Source organism: Perna viridis, chromosome 5 (genome assembly GCF_037379345.1).
Source record: "Perna viridis isolate PV_CMFRI_1.1 ecotype Kerala chromosome 5, ASM3737934v1, whole genome shotgun sequence".
NCBI lineage: Eukaryota > Metazoa > Mollusca > Bivalvia > Mytilida > Mytilidae > Perna > Perna viridis.
In genome coordinates this window covers 25,104,438-25,128,023 of record NC_142449.1, presented here as the reverse complement: position 1 = coordinate 25,128,023, position 23,586 = coordinate 25,104,438, and the positions used below count along the sequence as shown (strand labels likewise).

The 23,586-nt window shown below is 32.4% G+C and overlaps 1 protein-coding gene across 2 annotated transcripts; it reads right to left on the bottom strand.

Annotated features, from left to right (window-relative positions):
* Positions 1-2,119: 2,119 nt before the first annotated feature.
* On the bottom strand, positions 2,120-23,087 carry LOC148616809 (uncharacterized). Of its 2 annotated transcripts, none has more exons than XM_088583895.1 (7): positions 22,912-23,087; positions 9,855-11,345; positions 8,090-8,171; positions 6,934-7,138; positions 5,286-5,430; positions 4,303-4,424; positions 2,120-3,766 (listed from the first exon to the last, which is right to left on the bottom strand). In XM_088583895.1, the coding sequence occupies exons 1-7, from the start codon at positions 22,991-22,993 to the stop codon at positions 3,509-3,511; spliced, it is 2,385 nt and encodes a 794-aa protein (XP_088440021.1). In that variant the 5' UTR covers positions 22,994-23,087; the 3' UTR covers positions 2,120-3,508. The 2 variants fall into 2 exon arrangements, with proteins under 2 accessions (XP_088440021.1, XP_088440022.1); XM_088583896.1 differs by lacking the exon at positions 22,912-23,087 and adding an exon at positions 17,404-17,543.
* Between the last annotated feature and the right edge of the window lie 499 nt (positions 23,088-23,586).

Here is a 23,586-nt window from a genome sequence, read left to right as displayed (position 1 = left end):
TCCTTGGTTCTTGGATAATCCTTCATCTCAATCGACAATGTCTCAACTAAAAAAAATGCATCAGAACCAGGTAAACAATTCTGAATGGCCTCTTATTTTAATACATTTTTACTTTAATCATACTTCAAAATACCCTACTGGATTTAAAGGGACATTTAGAAAATAGCAAATATTTTCATTCCCACATGGTATGAAAACTGAGCTCATTAATATTAGGTTCTGAAATCAAACACAATACTTGAAGAAACCTATAATTGATTTCCTCACCAGTCATTTAAATTTCAATGCCAGTCATATATATAACTTTAAAAAGCCAGAAGAAAATTTAATTTCTTAAAAAAGTTACTCCTAGTTACTGTACATACTGTACTATTAGAATAATACATGTACTATATAACAAGGATGATATGATGAATATGTCAAAGAGACAACAATTCCACTGTGGTGAAAAATGTTAGCTCAAAGCCACCTTTGGGTCCTACATAAAGGACACCACAGGTCAGGCTGCAGCTGACCATAAGGTCATTTCAACTTTGAACAGTCATGGCAACATTACTTTCAATTTTTGTTTTTTTTTCATCTGCTGCTAATTAAAGGGTTAGAATATATATACCACTTGAAATTCTAACCCTTCAATTAGCTCAACATTGAAACAACAAAGTGTGAGTTGAGATTAATCCATGTTTTTTATAGTTCAGGCCTACTATTATTTTTTCAATTAAACTTTCAGAGATAAAAAATGGTCTGTCCTTAAGTGTACCTACGATTTACAAAGAATTTAAATGAAAATACTTCATACTTCCTCTTCCCTTTGATCAATTGAGGAAGTAATATAAAGTTACAAAGAAAACTTAATATTTGTTCAATTAGGTAAACACACCAAAGCGGAAAAAATGGAAAACAATATCTACAAAAAGCACTTCATACATGGCACTTGTAGTAAATTGAACAATGAAACAAAGCATGGAGTTACTTCCTAGTCCAGGTTTCAAATGATATGTGTGACCTAGTTTCGTAAACGGAAATCCTGAATATTTCACCTTTGCCTTTTAAAAATCCCATTAATTTCGAAGTATATTCACATATAGAGAGTAACAAAAGAATAATCTTCATAGACAGAAATGGAACATTCTACTATTCTTATTTAAATTGCATCTGCTCTATCACAATTAATACAATGACCTTCCTGAATAGAAATTGGTCAATTTCCCAACAGTAAGAAAAGGATGGGCTTTTATTTCATCTCTATAATTAAATGAAATATGAAGGTTCCATGCAAGGGTAAATTACAGAAACAAAGGAGGTTGAAAATTGGAGAAAAATGTTGACTGGTTATATAATAATCTGTAGTGAAAAATGGAGGGAAATAAATAAATTCAATGGAATTAACCATTTTTTCATAAACTGTTTTCATCAATTTGATTAATGGTATAACTAATTCCTAGCATAAGTTTGATTTTCTGATTTAGTTTGTTTAGAAAGTTGACCAAAATTCCTGGCTTGTTTTCTTTTTTTTTGCCTGATTATTAGGTGAACCTGTACCTAAATTCAAAATGTTCTATGGCAAGTATGAATATTATACCCTAACTGGGAATAAATTCAGAATACGGCATTAAAACCCTTGGTTACCAGATTGCTACATGTAGACACATCCCCCACCACAACAAAAAAAAGACCTATAACTCCGGTAAAAGATGCAGAATCAAAATGGCGGTGTAATATGCTCAACTAAATATGGTGAGCATACAATTCCACAAAATTTGAACAAAATCTGTTGAGCAGTTTCTGAAGAGTTACATCCATTAAGTCGTGTGATGGACAGACAGACTGACAAACAGTACTTCTATGCCCCTTCTGCGCAAACAAAAAGAACTTTAAACAAAACTTGAAAAGAACCATTAGTTAATCTACAACACATTTACCCCATTGATACTGTAAACCTTATTACAACATTCCTAATTGTGTGTTATCAAGTTTCAAAGCTAAAATACACTTTAATAGCCCAAATCTGATCAAGACAAAAAATGTGTGCAAGTTCATCAATAACAATTGATACTTATTTAACAAGACGTAATTAACAAAACAAAACCATACTAACAGAAGCAACAAAACTCAAACATAACAATAAATATTAATTTATTCGTGAACTACGAAATATATACATTTTAAAAATAACAATAACTAACTATGATAAAACAACAAGTTACTGGTGAAATGATGTATTTTACTTCAATGAAGTTATAGGTGGTCAAATGAGACTGACATCACATTATTTAATTTACACAAAATTTGACACCCGAGAATAAAAGCATTTTAATACCTTTTTATTTCACATATAGCTTCAAAAGGATGTGTTAAATGTCATGGTTGAGTAGAGGATTGCTGCCATTCACAATTTTAAAAATACTTGATAAAATGATGGTAATGAGCAATGCCAGTGAGATTATGATACATGTACAAGAAAGAACAAAAAGCTGTATGAAACATGTAGATTTTGTGACCTTAAATAGGATAACCAAAGCCTAACTTTTCAAAATACCGTCTTACTTAAATCAACAGGCTATAATGAAAGTCACAATACATTTTTTTTTGCCTTAACATATGTTCCAATTAAATAATACTGTATGCATGGGAATTTTTAGGGTTTTTGACGAATTTCTTTATTTTTTTTTACATTGATCTTAAGAAGACAGCTAGTGACAAGTGTTGTTTGAAAAAAAACAGAACATTTTGCCAGTATTTGGGGAAAAAAGAAAAAAAAGATCATTTAAACACAAAAATCAAATATATATAAGTCTAGCACAAATGTTATTTTATCACAAAAATATCACGTTATTTATAATAAAACATCTTTACAAAGCAAGAAAAAATAAGCATGGAAAAACACACATGAGTTTCCACACACTATGCAGCAGTAGACTCATTGCTGCAGACAGACCTTTCAAATTCAGTGATATCACCTCAAAATTACATTTAAGTTGTACATATATTGTTTGACAATCTGATAAGATCACATAAAATCATTCTTTTTTTTCCAGACTTTGCCAGATTCTTGCATTTTCGGAGATGTCTACCTGCAGCTTCTAGAGTGAGTTTTGAACGTCAGACGATGTTCTGAGCTTGAAGAGTTTATCTTAAACTTCTATTAAATTTCAATAATTTTGTCTATTGAAGATGAACTCTTGGTATTCAAAGTAAAAATTTAATTCATACATGTAATAATTCATACCTGTATCTTGTACAAGAAAATAAACATATCAAATAAGCAAAAACCTCATGCATTAAAAAAAATTCTTTATCAATGTTTCAAATTGTCACAATAGTCTCTCTTCACCAGTACTGATTACAAAGTTGAGATTCTCAAACTTTTGTAAGTTCCTGATCAATCAATGCACACTTGTTTTCAATCTGATCAATAGAATGTTTTCAGTCTTCAACAGTAGCATTTCCATGGTAACAGACTACTAAACACAAAGATATCACATTTGGTCAGTTTTCACAAGCAACATCAATAAACTGGCATTGATCTCGGCAGCTCTCCCGTACATGCCTTGTTTAATAAGTCCCACAATTTTTGCCACTCCTGAGGGTTAAATTCAGACTTCCTACCTTCAGCAATCCTTAAACAATTGCTTCCATCAAATGTTTGTGACTTGACAACATTTCTTAATTTTTTGGGGTCAAAAAGCCGTAACATTCTTTCGATCAGCATGCAGTCTCTTTTTTCTATAGCATACATCAGAGGTGTTTTTCCACTCTTTTTATCCTGGAAAAAAGAGAAAAGTTTTTCAGTTTACAAACGAGAATACATTTTAGGTTTACAATCAGGACAAACTGTAATCAATTGTTCAATATTGCAGACAAGGAAGCAAATCAAGATATTAAAACCTACTGCAGGTAAGGTTTTTTGTGGATACTACCAAATAAACAAACAAATCCATTAAAAATTGTAATAAACAGATATTAGAATAAGTTTAATAGTCTCAATGTACAGGACTGCTAAACTAATTTACTTTTGTATTTCAGGTTCTGCGAAGCAAGATTTTTCTTGGTGTAAATGTGTGAAAGTCAAAATTAATAATGATTTTATGAGTATAGTTTGTAACAAAATCTATTCCAACCCCTACAACTGGATGATACCTGTCTGCATGTTTTCCAATGTAAAAATTAGATGTATTTTGACTTGTTTTGAAGGCAAGTTACTCTAGAGATCAAGTTGCCCCTGCCATTTTCAACTTTACTGCGAAAGAGGGCAATCACAGATTTTTTCACAATTATTTCTGGAGTACAAATGCAAGTTACCTGTGAGTTAGGGTCAGCTCCTGCCTTGATAAGTGCTTCTATAGCGTTTAGACTGTTGATGTAAGATCCACTGGGTCGCTTTGTTCCATGGGAAATGATAGCACTGTGAAGAGCAGTATGACCTAGAAGATAAAAAAGTCCAAGTGAAGGAAGCCATATTAACATACACATATGTAGAATACTGTATAAAGAAGCAGTAAGCAAAGTTTTTAGGAACATAACAACTGCATTCTTAACATCTTGACTAAAATTATCTTGACAATTAATGTCCTAGATTTTGACTTCAGCAGCATCTTAAGTATGAAATCAAAGCAATATGTTGAGACAAATAGTGTTTCTCAATATGTTTCTTGTTTCAGAAGAATTTCTGCAATTTAGACAAATTTTATAATTGTGTATGATTTACTGGTTTTTCCTAACAAAACCTACTTCAGTGAAACCAGTCCATATCAAATCCTGTAAACCAGACATCTAGTGAAGTTCATTTATATCAGTTTAAGGAGGTAGACCTAGGGTAAGTGACATAACTTTTGAAATCAGTGATATGTTTGTATCATATTCGATTTCACCAACACCTGTCAAGCTTTCATTTGAAACAGAATGAAATCAGTCTAACTTACTTTGTTGCTTACATGAGATTGATGTAAAATGTTGAATAAAAAAACGTTCCAATGATTTGTAAGAGTTGTGTCCCTTACCCTAGGTCTACCTCCTTAAAAAAACAATTTAATCAGTGTAAATCAAACACCTACCTTAAACAAACAAAACCTTGAGTCAAAAAGTGGTTCGGCCAAGTTTCATTGAAAATCACTTCTTCACACAAGAAAAGTAGTATATATGTAGGGTTTAGTTAAGACAGGTTTCACTGTATTTGTAAAAGAATATTCAGCCCAATATATCTAAAGCTTAATAGATTTTAACCCTGCTAAGTTTTCAGTATCATCTACCAACTTTGATTGTTTATCAATGCACATAGAACTAACCTTCAGAATTATAGATATTTAGGGAAATGTCTTTATGAGCCAGTAACTTCATCAGAGTTTGTACATATTCATCACCCCCAGCTGCTGCAACATGTATAGGGGCTTTGACTTCTTTAGATTTGCCTTCCATTGGTGAACTGGCAGACTGAAATACACAAAAAAAGTCACATTAAATAATTACTTAGTACTTTATTTTAAGACAGTATAATCATGGTATAACATAATTTTAGAGACTCAACAATTGTCCAGTATATTGCCTGGTAGCAACTGAAACAGATATCTAATAGACATATGCTATTTTTTTGGGTCGAGTCCAGAGTTGTCTTTAACTAGAACTAGATAAAGTGATGCACCCGCATTTAACCTTCATACAGCTATATCATAATTGTAAAAAGCACTTTGTCAGATGTGTTATTGTGTCTGTGAGACACAAATGATGCCCCTGCATGTGGTTTTGAGTAAAACTCAGCATAGCTGAACAGAACTTAAACTCAATCTGTAACTAATCATGGCAGACTCACATACCAAAAACCAGTCAAATATCTTCAAGCATTTACAAAAAAAAACGAAAAACTATTATTTCAATACAATTTTTAAAGTGCAGGACCCATTATTTTGGTAAAACTCAGTGTAGAAGAATGATATTTATACTCAATTTGTAACTAATCATGACAGACTTACATACAAAAAATCAGTTCAATATCTTCAAGGATTTACAAAAAAAGTGTGGAAAACTGTTATTTCCATGGAATTTTATAAGTCCAGGGCCCATAATTTTGGTAAAACTCAGCGTAGCATAACAAAACTTAAACTCAATCTGTGACATGAAACACTCACAAACAAAAAATCTTCAAGGATTTTCAAAAAAGTGCAGAAAACTTATGGGACAGACGGACAGGGGTAAAACAATATGCCTCCCAACTTATCGTTGCGGGGGCATAAAAAAAACCTTATTTATGCACATTATACTCAACACTGTAACTAAAGCTAAGAAATCTGTTACAGAAAAGGTCATTGTAACAGACAGGCAAACATACTGGCAGACAGACATGGTGATTGCAATATAGCCCCATATCATGTGTGGGGAATGTGACAATCTTTAAATGACATTTAACCTGAATTGCATAAAGTGCTTTTTTATTATGTTAAAAAATGTACAGGTAAATAAAAAGCTTAAGGAGTGGTCTCTTCATTCAGAGTGAAGTATTATTTATGAAGCTAATTAATTCTCTTATCTTATGCATAATTTAGTAGTATATGTTAAATCTGTCAATTAGTTATCTACATGTGTCTACCATTAAACACCAGTGCAAGTCTTAAGGTTTTTATTTTTTCTATTACTGCCACAATTAAAGTTTAACATTAGTGATCAACTGAAAAAAAAATTGTATTTTTTTCACACAATCATCAAAAACATGTCAACTTTGCATACAGATTAACTTAACAGAAAATGTACATGTACATACAATCACCTGAGTCAAAGGCCATTGTATTTGGCAGACTTAATATTAAAAATTACATGCCAGTCTCAATCATATGAGAAAAAGCATGGGAATCAGTAAATAAAGTTATCAGATGTACATGTAAATTCACCTGAGCTAAAGCATTGGGTTCAAAAGGAACTTATCAAAACTACATGTAAACTCACCTGAGCGAGAGCATTAGGTTCAGCATTGAACTTCAGGAAAATCTCAACCATTTCTGGCTGGTTATTAAGAACAGCCAAATATAGTGGAGTCATTCGTTTCTTGTTCTCCAAATCAATCAACCAATCCAAGCCCTCTCGCTCCAGGCGTTCAAGTAACGCCTGAATCATATTTGGATCATTCTTACAGGCAGCAACATGAAGATATCTAAAAGAAAAAGATAAAAAAAAATATATAAAAATCAGTTTTATCTGTAGCCTATAAGTGAGTTTGAAACCAATGTGGGGAGTAGCACTTGTTTTGAATGATTTTTTTAGGTACCCTCCCTTTTCTTGTCAATTTAATATGTAAATTAGAGGCTACTGTTGCGTCAGACTTTTTGGGCCCAACTGTCAAATTTTGATACTAACCCATTGGCATTAAATACTAAGACATTGCAGTACATTAGCCACAAGTAATAATGGTTTTTTTTTTGTTTTTAAGTAATGTACTTAAGTAGTACTCCAGCTAAGGATCATGCAAAATGTGATTCATGGGTAAAAAGCCTACATATTTTTATTTTTGATATTTTGTTTGAAACGTCATAGTAAACAGAAATTAACATGTGTTTTTTCATATAACCTCTGCTCATAGGAGATATAAATTATATAGAATGCACTGTAGATTTCAAAATTAAGGGAGATAACTCTGTAAATGATGCTGAAATACAATAGAATCTACTGGAACATCAATGTTGATTATCTCACAAGAGCAGGCAGATTTGAATGAATAATTACACATTTCATAGTATAGACCCATAAAACAACTTAATTACAAAAATAAAAATATGTAGCCTTTTTTAGGGTGTATCACATTTTTCAGATTTTGCATGGTTCTTAAAAAGACAGCTACTTAATTATATTCTGAAAATTTGCTAGTGAAGCCACAAACCAGTATAACTAGTCTACATTGATTTGCAATTATTTATCTGACATTAATTTCAAATTAAAAAAATTTTCTAACCTTGATTTTAATTAAAGAATAGTCTTTTTGTACAACATTTATTTTTAAAACATATCATGGATTGAAACTTGGCCTAATTTCCATTATGGGTGAAATTGCTATAATTCCCAGCACTAATACATTAAAAATTCATACTGATTTATTTAGAAAACTTACGTGTCTCCTTCCTCATCTTGTGTTTTCAAATGATCTGAAGGGATAGCAGCAACCATTCTACGAGCCATGTTTAATTTCTTTGCTGAAAAAAAAAAAAAACATTTAGTTTACCGGTAATTGCAGTTGCCTACTTTCTGACAGTACAATCCTTCCAACAAGTTTTATCATGGATAGGTCTACAAGGCAGTCATTCTGTGATAAGCATGTGAAATAAAGTTTGTTTCTCATCTTCATAAAACAGATTTCTCCCCCATTTTGTACTTCAAAGGAGTATAACTTCCCTCAAAATTTTTGGTAATATTCACAACTAATTACAAATAATGTCCTTACTATGTATACCTACAAAGTTTCATGAAATTTGATGCAGTGTTTTCGATAGAGTTGTCCTTACAAAAGTGAGACATAGAGCAAAAACAATATGTCTCGCCACCAAAGTGGGGGTGACATTAACCATGGCAGATATATTAATACATCAAAAGTTCAACTTCACCATTCTCTCTCCAAAACTGGAGAAACTGTGATGGTACCACGGACATTTCTTTATTCCCTATACAACATTTCATTACTTTTGATTCATAGAGTTCACACAAGATCTCATACCATGTATTTCTTTCAAATTAACAAGCAAGAGGATTTAAAGCAGCCACCATTTAAAAAAAACCCTAAGTCATTAAACATAATACTGTGAAAGTACTATTGTTCATGGGGTACCAATTTTCGCGGTTTTCATGGGTAGGCCAAACCACAAAATTTAGTTCCCAACGAAAAGGAGATTTTCATTTATGTGTATACTGAAAACCTCAAAACCTCGAATTCAAGTATCCACAAATTTGTGTTTCTTCCCTAAACCACGAAAATTGGTATCTACAAATTAAAATACTTTCACAGTATGCATTTTACAATTGACTTAAGTAGCACTCCAGCTAAGGATCATGCAAAATGTGATTCATGGGTAAAAAGCCTACATATTTTTACTTTTGATATTTGTTTGAAATGTCATAGTAAACAGAAATAAACATGAGGTTTTTCATATAACCCGTGCTCTTAGGAGATATAAATTATGTAGAATGCACTGTAGATTTCAAAATTAAGGGAGATAACTCTGTAAATGGTGCTCAAATACAATAGAATCTACTGTATTTTCAATGTCGATTATCTCCTAAGAGCAGGCAGATTTGAATGAATAATTACACATTTCATAGTATAGACCCATAAAACAACTTAATGACAAAAATAAAAATATGTAGCCTTTTTTTGGGGTGTATCACATTTTTCAGATTTTGCATGATTCTTACAAAAACAGCTACTTAAAAGATAAATCAGACCATGAATCAGTTTGATCAATTTGGGATTTATATGAAATTCTGTTGGTACAAGGGCATTTAATGTTTTACCAGGATATATTTCTGTCAAAAATTCTTTAAAATGTAATCTTCAGAAATGCAGACCTGATGAAAAAAAGATTTTCAAATTGTCTGACCAAATGGCATATTTTGAAGTAGATTGAACTAAAATATATATGTATTTTCATATTTGATCAAAGAAAATGACTGAATCTTTTGAGTTTTTTGAAGGATTGTGGTGAAGAGCTGTTGTTCCATTTTGTCAGACACAAAAGTAAAGGCAAAGTTGAAACAATTAACAAACCATGTTAACAATTTTGTAAAAATCTAAAATGTAAATAAAGGGACAATACTAAAACAAAACACCGTCTTAAAAAAATCTACTTTATAACTTAGCCATGGTTACTATAATTAAAACTTACTGTTGTTCTGTTGGCCCTGTTGATTATTAACTGGTCTCTGTTGCTGGGGTACACTTGTAGGAATAGGGGCTGGGGTTGGCTGGACTTGGAGAACTGGTGGAGTACGTTTCTGAATTGGTTCAGCTTGCTGTTGGGGTCCAGCTTTCTTGATAGGAGGCTGTTTGTCTGTCTTAGGAGCAATAGGTCTTGGCATTTTCTTATTCGGTGCCTGGGTGGGAGTCTGTTGAATTATGATGATCTGAGGCTGGGTATATGGTGTTATTGTCCCAATAGGAATGGGACCTCCCATTATTGGTCTGACTATAGCTTGATTCTGTGGAATACATCCTGGCTGTGTAACCCCTGGTGGCAGAATTATAGAATTCTGATTCTGAGTTCCAAACACTTGTGGTTGTTGGGGTATAGTTCTCTGATCAGGAAATCTCTGTTGCATGGGCATTGTATAAATAGGAGGAGGAGGAGTTTGATGTTGGGGACTGTTGAATGTATTCATCTGAGTTATTACTGGTGATTCATTCTTAATTGGGTTGTTGGGCATTGAAATTGACTGCACTTCATGCTGTGTCATTCCTTTATTTCTCTTTTTCTGTTTATCTTTTAACAGGTCATCACCAATCATATCCAATACAGCCTGCAATTCCTCCTCTCGGCCTGCTATAGGATCAGCACCATTCTGCTCTTTAAAAGTGTCAGTGACTTGAGGAATATTCATGACCGGTGGTTGAGGGGAGAAAACATGTTCTGGCATGTGAGGTGGGGATGAACTACTTCTATTTGAAGGATCTGGAGAATGTATGTCTTGGTATGGACTATAGGCACTCATCCCACTAACTCCACTATCACTCTGATTAGAAGGGGGTCCAGATTTCAAATAAAGGTTGTTTGGGCTAGTCTCTTCTGCCAAACAGCTAATGTCAACTACATTTTTATCCAAAATTTCATCAATGAAGTTCCCAGTCTCTAAACTGTCAAATTTCTCAAATGAATATGCTTCTGTTTTAACAGAAGGTGACTTAATGTTAACAATTCCACCATTCAAATGGTTAGTGAATGTGTTGAACTGTGTCACATCATTCACAGGTGGTTTGAAAAATTTGGGAGGTTCATAATCTTGCCCGTCCCTAAAACATCTCTTATTATTGCTGCAGGATTTTAACTCTGGCTGGTTGTACAAGTTGTATCCATTAATTTCATATGATCCATTTCTGGCAATACCTCCATTTGGACCCCTGGTCTGTAAATCAGTAGCACTAGAACTACTTTTTCTTTTACCATCTTCTTGGAAGTTTTCATTAATCTCAATGGCACCAACTTGGTCTGTTAAATCATCTATGTCATTGTTTGTCTCTTTTTTAACAATCTGACATTTTTCTACTAATTCTTGGGATAAGTTATCCCCCTTTGTACTAACTTCTTGGTTGTCTTTCTTTTCGTCTTTTGTCATTGTTCCTTCTGACAAATTGTTTTTTTTCTCAAATGTGGCTATATTGCCTGAAAAATAAAAAAAACTTTAATACATGTACATACATGCCTAAGTTTTTATATATATTTTGATACATGTATATTGGGGGAAAAAATACCAGTTTCCATGGTTTGACGCTAACAGTGGTTGGGTAGTCCTGTGCCTACCTAATTTGTGAGAGGACCACCTTGAAATTATAATTGGTAGTCCTTAGTGCTAATTCAGTCAATTCTAAAAGTTAATTACAACTAAGGACAAGACCACAAAATTTTGAGGACCAACTAATTCATCTATCAAAGAGTCCTGTGGGCTACCTAACGAGAAAAGCTAGCGTTAAACCCTGGTTTCATAATATTATTAGCATACATTTTGAACTACTTTACAAGCATAAATCAAATGTACTTAACCCCAAAAAATAAATCTTGGAAACGAATGAGGAACCATTAAAGTGACTTAAAAAAACAAATCCTGACCAGACAACCTTCACCATTCATGTAGCCTCCAATCCACTTTACACATGCATGGTGTGACACCATCGGTGTCAGCCAATTGTTTTGAAGAATTAGTCCAATGGTTAAAAGTGATCAAAATTGTGCTATATACATCTAATACTGGTAATCATATAGAGACATAATTAAGTAGAATATGCACTGATCATTACAAAATTAAAAGTAATGTCAAAATTTTTTAAGTAGGAAGCGGCAGTTTTTATTTAATTTACCACAGATTGCAAAACATACCTTAATATATTTTTACAAAATCATTCAAATGACAAAAAAAACATATCACTTTAATTCCATATCTCCAGTTCATAGGGAACAAGACATGACAGGATATAAAGCATTTTGTTGACATGTAAACATATAGCTGAGAGTTATACAAGTAAAGGATCATATCACTTTATGTTTTCAATACTAGTGACTTATTGACCTATTGAAGAATCCATGTTTGTCAATGTCAAGGTTTTCAAAAAAGCATACTGAAAATTTAGAATCAAAGTTTTTGCGAAAAATGTGACTGGCTGAAAATGGCAATGCCAAATAATAAAAATATGTTTATTTTTTTTTGAAACATCAATGACAGTTCCTTGTTTTCCTAAAAAAATTGCAAAATTTAATCACATTTTTTAATGAAATGAGAAAATTGCCAAAAATTTCTGAATTAAAACATTCTTTAGTGAAACCTAAAAAGATGATCAACATACAGCTAATATTACATATATAGAAAATTACTAGTATTGAGTTGTATCTTCAAAGAAGACAATTTTACATACATGCCATCTAGACATGACTTGCTTACAAAAAGGGAAAGTCCCTCAATGGTAAAACCTTAAATTTATACAGGTGTTATATGTAGGTATATAATTTACCTGTGCCAGACTGAATTTATACCTATTGTTTTACAAAGTATGCCTGAGGCTATGTAAATTAAACATAAATTAAACAAAAATACAGACTTTTTACTGAAGTAACAGCTAAAAAAAAAAACACTGTGTAATGTCACATATGACATCTATTTTTTATACTTATATACACAGGCAAAATTATTTCACATGATTTTCATACGAATTTCACATGATTTTCACCTGAATTGAGCAAATAAACTAAGTGACAGAGTTCACGTGAAATGTAGGTGAATGGAGCCTTCACGTGAAATTCACACAAAATGTTCACATGAAACTTGTTTTTAGTGAATTTCACATGAAAATCATGTTAATTTCATGTGAATTTCGCATGAAGCTCGATTAAAATGAATTTCACGTGAAAAATATTTGCCTGTGTATTTAGTAACTGTTTAAAAAAAAGTTGATGTGATTTAATAATTAAGGACAAAAGAGAATAGAATAAACTCTTTTCAGTGTTACAATATCATCAGAACAGTATTAAAAGGCATATACCTCAATTAAAATGCAATGAAAAAAACAATCGCAAACAAAATAAAATCTTAGGGGACTAATAAATTATTAAACTGCTTCCAAGCAATTCTAAGAAAGTATGGATGACAGACATATTGCATCTTTCTAATGAAGGTAATATAAAGGACAATGTAACAGATGTCAGACTATCTGCTAAACTAAACAATAATCCTTCTTCAAAAAGAGTCTGATTCAATTAAGTCTCACTAATTAACATTTCTCTGAAAGAGTAATCAAGGTTCTAAGACTCTAGCGGAAGTCAAAAGAATGTAATCCAGGGACAAACACCAGACATGGAAAACAGACACACACACAAAGAACGTAAAGTAACTAAAATAATACATACAAAGTAACAAAAGTAAATGAGCAACTCAGACTCCACTAAAAAATGGGAGCATGGACCAGGTGTACCGGTAGAAAACACCTGTCGAGTTGCTCATAAAAAGTCAAGTCCGGGGTAGACGAAAAGGAAAGGAAAACTATGACACGTTGAACAAATCAGTTTTCATAGTGCAGATGGATACACTGTAACGATCCACGAATTCATGATGACGACCATAAATTTTCTGTAGTAATAACTTCAATCTTGGAAAAAGTAAAAATATACAAGCTAGATCTAATCTAAGACTACAAACTGTACAAATGAACTCCTAATGTAAACCAATATGATGAATTACCTCCACTTACAAATCTCTGACAGCATATACATGTACATAAATGATTGTAGGGGGAAAATAATGATCAAATTTGAAAAGTATAAAAGTGACTTGGTTCTAAATTTACAGAATGGAAAATTACTTTATTGACAGGGGATTGAACAAAACAGCTACACAATTAAACCAGACAGGAAAACAAACTTGAATTGTAATATTTTTGTATTGTGTGGGAGTCTGACAGCGTGGTTCATCATTCTGATAATTAAAAATGACAGAATTAAATTATGCTTTGTATTACCACCTCAAACCATAATGTGTTTATTCTTTCACTTGACTTTTCACTTTTCAAATTTCATTTTCAATGACTTTTGGTCAGGTACCCCACCTACATAACATTTGTCATCACCTTCATTGTAAGAGCATGCATATGTTTAGTACATGTATACTGAAATCCATTTGTTTTTCACAACTATTCTACTCATTTACTCCAAAGTCCAATTAACTTAACTTTATGTCTCTACATTGTTCAATTAAACTACATAATGTATTCCATCTGCTGTACGGTACTGCTGATGGATAGAGAATGAATATTTGATAGTAATAATATTAATTTAAAAGAACATACATTACAGAAAGACTTGTAGGAAGTCTACTTTAAGCCCCAATCTCTTTAAATAAAAATAAAGGTTTCTACAAGTACCCAATGATAATAACTAAACAGTTATAAGTGCATCTAGTAGATCCTACTACCTTTATTTTCATCTTTGAATAGCTGTTAACAATAGTAATACGATCAAAATATGTTCAGAAATTTATAGTTTGATCGAGTCTTAACACCTATTTCTGGAAACTTTCAATATTACTATACATTCAGTAAAACTTAAAATTACATGTATATATGGGGTACCTATAATTGGAAACTTTCAACATTACTACACACTTAGCAATTCTAAAAATACCATATCAATTTTTCAAAAGTGAAAGTAGAATTATTTTCAGAAAAACAAAAACCCTAACAACCTAACAAAGAGGTCCCTAAGCCAGGGGAAGGGGAAGGGTACACCATTTATCCCATAATGATAAACAATAATACACAATCTAACAAAAACAAACCAAAAAATGGTTACATCCCATTAGAAAAATCATAGAATCTGCTTATCAAACACCTAAATGCACAATATGCAAAATCATGTACAATTGTGGATATACATTAAGCATGGCTGCAAGACCATTCCATCAATCTCACCTTTGATACATTACATAAAAAATAGGACTTTGAATTATATTTGTAAATGTACAAATCCCTTCAAGTGTCTAATTTATGTGCTTAACAATTAACAATTTACTAAATCATGTACATGTACCGGTAATAACAGGTTTATGACATAATTCATGAGCATCTTTCTGTTTATTAAAATTACATAAAACTAAAGTACATCAGGGGCAGATCCAGGATTTTATGAAGGGGAGGCATAATTACAAGAATCAGTATGAAAGAAAACCAGACTTTGACATAATTGATGAATGAATATGATAAACTGCCATATTCAATACAACGTTAAGCAGATTACAACAGTTTCTTTTTCTTTGAAAAGGGGGCATATGTCTATTATGCCCTCACCTGGACCCATCTGTACATCCCAGCAAAAAAAGCCATGTTTAAAAATGTAATGCATTTTGGGGGGTTACAGATTCTAAAACAAACTGTGCATGTACATGCATATATGTAAATAACAATTTAACCCACAATAACTTTTTCAGACTTAAACAAATGTTTTTTTCATTAATACATTTGCATTGATGTAAATGTAGTTGTAAATAACAAGAGGCCCCCTGGAGTCTGTATAACTCACCTGGTTCAATTTTCGCCTTTAAAGGGCTATAACTCTAACAAGGACTTTTGTATGTCTGATCATAATGATAATTTCAGTAATTGAAAGTTTCTTTCTATCTATCATAGTTTTCAAGATATTGGCTAAAATCTTTCAAAAAAATAAAAAAAAAAATTTTTTTTGGCTTTTGAAGGGCAAGAACGCTAACAAGGAGTTGTTCAACATCTTTTATTCAAAGCAGACTTTTGTAGGCCTTATCATAAGGATTACCTCGCCAACTGAAAGATTTTGGCTAAACCTAACAGTTTTGGAGATATATATGAGATACTTCCATATGACCCCTACATTCTATTTTTACTAACAGTGGCCATGTTTTTCAACAGATCAAAAATCCCCAAATCAGTTCTATGCAGAATACCCCAAGGAATATGTAATAACATTTATATCAAGTTTGGTTCTCATTGGTCCAGTAGTTTCAGAAAAAAAGAGTTTAGAAAAATTGTTAAAGATGACAACAAATGAAATGATGAGGGATGACAACAGATGCCAAGTGATTAATATGAACTGAAATGAAAATTATAACTTCTGGACTTAAATGTGCAAGTCCAATTTCCATGCACTTAAATGTTTCCTTTTTTTCGTATCTCCTGAATATGGATATATTTCACACAAGCCCATACAACTTTACTGTTTATGGTCTAGTTAATTAGGCTTGGCACAACAAAGGAAAGGATGCACCCCCTACCTTTTTGGTTTTCCAGTCCTTAGCTTAGTCAAGAGTTTATTTTCATTGGACCAGATATTCCATTAAATTAGAAACCAGATATGCCAGCTGAGAGTACCAGAGTAATACAGTTTGAGCATCCCAAGATCATATGGTATAGAATATAGAATACCAAAATAATGTTTCAGTTTGAGCATCCCAAGATCATATGGTGTAGAATATAGAATACCAAAATAATGTTTCAGTTTGAGCATCCCAAGATCATCTATTGTAGAATATAGAATTTAAGATACACATACACTTTAAATTGTTTGCAATGTTTCAGTCAGGAAATTATCATAATGGGATATAGAAAAACTTAGCCACATTAGAACATTTACATTAATTAAACAATTTTTTTTCAGTTAAAAATTACAACTTTTACTAAAGTTTGTTGTTAAATTATTATTTATCTAGTACATCATACAAGTACATTTACGAGTACCTGATGGAAAATTACCAGTTCATATCTGACAAGATTATCCACTACATTGTAAATAGTGATAATTACATGTATGTTTACACTATTCTCGTTTCCTTTTTTCATAAATTTAAAGAAATTGAAATTAGGTAGGTACACATTCAGCAAGTCATTCCATATTTCATATTCAAATAGATCGTTTTTATAGTCAATATTAAATAGATTGGAGATAAATGTAACTACTCAACTACATGTATTAATGAATATTTGCTGATAAAAACAGCAACCATTCAACATTTCAAGATAGAAAGTAGCAAAAACAGATTATTTTCATAAAATAAACACTCTGCATAGACAAGAAATAAAAATATACACATATTTATTATTCACCTGTATAGTTATTGACTGGAGGCCATTTGTAAGCTAATCTGATGTTATTATTATTGAGGCCAATACACAATAATATTTCCATAAACAGGTATAAAATCAATACACATTACCTTGGTTAGAAATAAATCACTAATTAGATACTGATTAACTTGCAGAGGTGTGTATTTGTCTTCTGATTATTACAACTTTCCTCTTAATGTATAAAAACTACAGATTGCTAAAAATACCCATAATGGTATATATTTGTACGAACTATTTTGATTGGTTAAATTGTACCCAATGGCAAGCCCCAAAATTTCTTATTGTTTACTCTGCTTAAATGATGTTTGAGCTTATAAGTTACTAAAGGATTTTATTATCAGTTAATTTTAGATTTTTCAATAGAATGGGCTTTTCTGACTAAATTGATCAGAACTTTATTTAACACTTGTCAAGCTCATTCAAGCTTTCCACTGAAGTAGAATATTGCTTATTGCATTTAAAAGACTCCTGGTTGTTGATAATTTTTTAACCATGAGGAAGTTTTTTTTAAGATATTCAATGTTAAAAGAATTAAATATAATTGGAATGTAAATAAAGAATGAAATAGGGATGTCCTTTATTGGGCACATCTTAATGATTTGTAAAGAATTTCAAGTCCAGGGGAGTAGCTTGAATCTTATACCATTTAATTAAGGTCTTAAATCATTATCTAGAATTGGAAATAGGGGGTTTCCAATGGAATTTATATACACTGTTTTAACATTTTCATAAAACTCAAATTCAGAATCATTTTAAAATTTGATTTAAAGTTTTATATGCAAACTGTCTATCAAATGACTAAAAAAAAAAACAGCAATTTGAATCCTTCTTTGGTTTCTTTTTCATAAATAGTTCCAGCCACAAACTCCAAAATAAATCCTAGCCTTCCTATGGTGGTATGGTTCCTTAATTGCTGTACAATTTCTGTAAGATCCATTCATTTAAATCTGTAATTGTGCAGAAATGATTAATGAAAATGATTGTTTCTTACCACCTCTTGGTCCATTATTCCTAAACCATTCAAGTCAAAACCCCAAAACCAATCACAGTCTGTTTTTACAGCATGATACTATTTGGTGCAATTTCAAAGAGACCCATTAACTTACAGGCAAGTTAAAATTGTAAGAACATAATTTAAACGCTTGTTTCAGGCACCTTCTTCCTAATCCTTTTGTGGTATGGCACTTTGCAGTACAATCGATATTCACATACACTGAATTTATTGTCTTAAAATCAACAAAATGCTTGTTTTAGGCCTCTTTATGGCTCTTAATTCCAAAACCATTCAAGTCACAACCCCCAAAATCATTATTAGCCTTCCTATCATGGTATGACACTTTGTGGTACAATACATAGAGACCTATACTTTTATTTTCATACTCAAGTTATAGTAAGGAAAAGACATGTTGACTCTACAAACAGTCTTGCCTACTATATTTTTGGGTTCTGACAATTTTATTTTTAGCATAGGAAACCACAATTGGATTCATATGCAAGCAGAGTGAATGTGCTTTAAAATGCAGCTATCTTATGTAGGGTTTTATCAAAAATAGGGACTTGAGAGCTGAACAAGAGGTCATGAGGTCATTTGTGGCCACAAAAGGTTGTGATTTTTATAGGGGTAGGGCTCATTTTTCGGCCTCTTAACAACAGCAGAATTGACCCATAGTGCTTCATTTCACCTGGTTTCTATTGAATAATGATGTCTCTCACCACTCCCATGATGTCAACGCTTTATACTAACCACTTCTATGTTTCAGACCAACCTGAAGCCAAAAATTCAAAAAAATCCTCATTTTTTCTCATGAGTGACCCTCCAAAGGACCCCTGACCTACCATTAATGACTGTAATGAACAATATTTGGCTTAAATGACCAACAGAGTAAACAAGCTTTAGAAAAATTGCACTTTAGAATTTTAATGTAAAAAACATAGGTCACTGATCTTGATTCCCAGATAATTGACTAAATTGAGCTTTGGTACAGGATGGTATGGATTCTGTGAGGAATTTTCTCATTTCACGAACTATCCAAGAGTGGTAGTTGGAATTTCTGTTGATTTCATATAAAGAACACTTAACTGACATTCTTTCATATTTCAAAAAGAAAACTGGGGGTCACCAAACTCTTTTTCTTGTAATACTATAAAACTAAACTCCCTTTACATTTCTATAAAAAAGTTTCCACCAATTATTTTCCCTTAAAAGAGTTTTTATACAACTAATGTTTACCATACAATATTTTAGGTCAAAAATTCTATTAATAAACATGTATTTCCACCATTTTAAACATTATTAACTCATTGAAAATGAATACATATGTCTGTTTGATTTTCTAAGATGACAGAAAAGAATGCCTAGTGTAATTGGTATGATCTCTCTTATTGGCAAAATATGTTTTTGACCTATCTGACCAAATGGCATACTTTGATTTTTTCCCACTATGTTCAACAAGAAAATGTAATTTTATAGTTTTCCTTTCCTCTTGCGTCTATGCAGACTTGACTTTTTATGAGCAACTCTGCAGGTATTTCTAGAAGCTTACCCAACTGATGCACCGGGGCCATGCTCCCAATTTTTACTGCTAGTCCTAGTTGTTCATTTATTATTGTTGCATTGTATGTGTCATTTTTGTTGTTTTATGTTCTTTGTTGAGTGTGTCTGTTTTCCATGTCTGGTCTTTGACTCAGGATAACATTCTTTTAATTTTCGTTAGAATCTTGGTTCCTTTGATTACTCTTAGTAGGTAATATGAAGAATAATGGAAGAGTGGGTGGGCCACCCTGAAGGATCATTCATGTGAAAAAATGAGGTTTTTTTCCAATTTTTGGCCTTTGTTTGTCCATAGACCGGAAGTAGTCAATAAAAGGGGTTGACATCGAAATGGCGATGACTGAAATCATTCTTAGTTAGTTTCCAGGCAAAATAGAGTACTACAGATTAATTCTGCTCTGGCGATGGTCCGAGAAATGAACCCTACCCCCAATAAATCTCATTTTTTTTCAACAGCGGAAACTTGTGACCTCTTCTTTCAGCTTTCAAGTCATTATTTATTAACAAATTCTTTATCAGATAGCCTCATTTTAAAGCACAGTCACACTGCTTGCAGATGGACACAAATTGTGCTTTCCTAAACTCAGATTTACACTGCAAGTACCGATAAAGCGGAACATGGTCCAATCCCAAACAGGTCAGGGCATAGCATGTGGTCCAATCCCAAACAGGTCAGGGCATAGCATGACAAGGGTTAAAATCAAGATTTCCTTATTTCCAAAAAGTTACAGGATGATAATGATTGATTGAATTTCTGATAAATGCATTAAAATAGAGCATGCAGAAAAATTACTCCAAGAAAGTTGAAGACAATATGTATAAGCCTAGTGACTTTATACTATGTCACATGTATATTGTAGAGTGAAGATCGTTTAATAACAGGAATCGGCACTAATAGGAGTCTGGTAATCCTAGGCCACCCTAATTTTGGAGTGGACTAGCTGAAAAATGTTGATGGTCTTTTGATAGTCCTATGGATTATCTTAATTTTGTCTTATTTTTCATAAGAACTATGATCAGATCAGTCATTACCGTCTGCAGACTACCTGTTTTACTTCTGAAGTACATAATGTAGTCCTGCGGACCACCGAACAAATGAAGTTAGTGTCAAACCCTGTAATATGATTTTAGGCTATGCCTATGATGGACAGAGCTCAATGTCGTATTTTAGACAAGACGGCACCTCTACACTTTGTGCAATTGTCTACTTCCATGTCGACAATTTCATTACTTCCATCAGAATATTTTCTAGCCATTCATAGTCCGGGCCTTACTTTCTACATGTATAGGACATTGGTGACACTCCGTCCATATAAAATGGAGATGAGGTATGATTGCCAATAATCATACAGTCAAACCAACAGTTTAAGTACAGCCAATAAAGTCAGGCAACATACAAGTGAAATTCTACAAGTCACCATACGCTCGACATAGTCTTCAATGATGGGCAAAACCCTTTATCATAAAGCAAGATGTAAAAGCCCCCAAAATAAAGTGAAACTATTCATAAAATACATCTATAATAATAAAAATGTACTAAATAACAACAACAACCACTGGACTACAGGTTAATAGCTTGGGAGTTGAGACTGGCACATAATGTTTATGGCAGGGTTAAACATGTTTGTGAGAGCTCAAACCTCCCCCTAACCTGGAAAAGTGTTGGAAAAATACAACAATAAATTAAAAATAACAATAAAACTTTGTTGAATTCAGATTTACATTAACTCTTGAGATCTGTACAGAATACAAGCACTTAAACAAATAACCTGTACCTACCTGGAAACAGTACATACATTACATGAAGACTCAGACATTGTACTTTTTAATCAAAAAAATAGCTATCTAATTTGAAGTTTATAGAATAAATAAAAATCCAGATGAAATTATTGCATACAATAATAAAATGACCTGTGGAATGCTCTACAGACTACAGTGTACTGTATGTGTACACATACTTAACCTTGAATAATGGTACATGTTGATAGGGCAAATTATGATGGACTTAAATTTCAAGATTGATACAACTTTGAATATGATAGTGATTAAAATTTGACACAATATACGTAAGAATAAAAAACTTGCAATAATACAAAAAACCAAAACATATCAAAGTTCAAAATTGATTGAAGCGCTTTGAAGTTTCAGTGCAATTATGGGAAATCCTCCCTTTTACTTGTTTTATTAATTAAATCCCAAAACTTAAACAAAGAAATTGGAAAATTTCTGACAACTGAAGAGGGAGCTAACACTAATAATAAAAACTATTTTCTAAAGATTCATGAAAATGGGTAATTCACAATTTCAAGTTTGTATTTAACTGACAGTTAGTTCTTTGGGAGTTATGATTGCAGTTCAAATCATAAAAATTTCTACTCATTATAAAAAGTTACTTACTTATTTTTAGCACCGAAAAATGCATCTAATGTTTATTTGGACCCAGCCCCAGGTGGCAAGTGAAAATAGGTTTAAGGCAGAAAAAAACTTTCTCGGATCAACTAAAATATTTTCAATTTCTTGAGACTCATGCAAGTAAATGCCTTATTTCTAAGATATAAAGATGTACAAGGAACAATTAACAGCCAACACAACTGATGGCAAAAACTGTTCAAACTAACAATCCTGGCAAATTTACTGACCTGTAACTAACTTATCACACTACATAGTAAATGCTCAACGTTCAAAGTTTAATACAGCTACATGGACACATGTAAGTGGTGAATATGTTTTATATATACATGTACATGTATATATACATTCATGGGGTGAACCTGCTTGTGCATCTTCATATTTTAAATCCACATTAATTGGCACAAATAACAGCACAACTTACATATATCTCAGACCAAAGATTTTTATCAATTGCCAGTTTTTGATATCTATATCATGCTACATACTTATATATTTTGTCAGGCATGCAGCTTGTCAATGCCATTGCCAACTGAATCTTCATCTGTCATGATGAAAACTTAGATACTAAAGTAAATACAAATGAAACTGACAGGTGGCTGAGGTGCCTAAATGCGTATTTTCCTCTTATTCCTACCTTTCTCTCCAGGCGGAGAAGTTTGATCTTCACTTTTCACTTTCATCGTGTTGTCCTTAGCACATTGCAGAGTATCTTTCATTCTATGCGATATATTATTTGACAGAAACCGTCAAACGTCAATTTGTTCAGTGATAAAAACAAGGCGGAAGTTATTGGTATTGGACAACAAAATCAACACGTGGTTTGATGACTTCATGTGGGAATTTCCCGTAGAAAAAGTTGTCGAATTGACCAATCAAAATGATGCATTCTATTTATAGGTCCAAAGTTACCCCCACTTTTCCCGCCATCCTTCAAAAATCTGAAAAGATTAAAGAAATCGACTGAATAAAGTTTCTGTTGAATTATAAATACATTGTTTATTTGTTTTATTCATTTGCTATAGGTAAAGAATGTTTGGGACCCTTATTGCTTGGAGCAAAGTGTGGTGCCCCATTCCACCGACTATGATTTCGCCGAGTCGATCAGTCATATATTTGATGTATAGGGGTCAGTCGAAAAACCAAACTCTGGTTGGAATAATATTTATGTTACGTCGGCTCTGAGAGTCATTCACCATTTTAAGACCTCTATATATCATGGACCTGTAACTTTATGTATAAGTTAAATTACAGGTCTATAGATAATGCCTTTATAAACTGTCCTTTACAGCTGTTTTTTTTTCTCTGATTG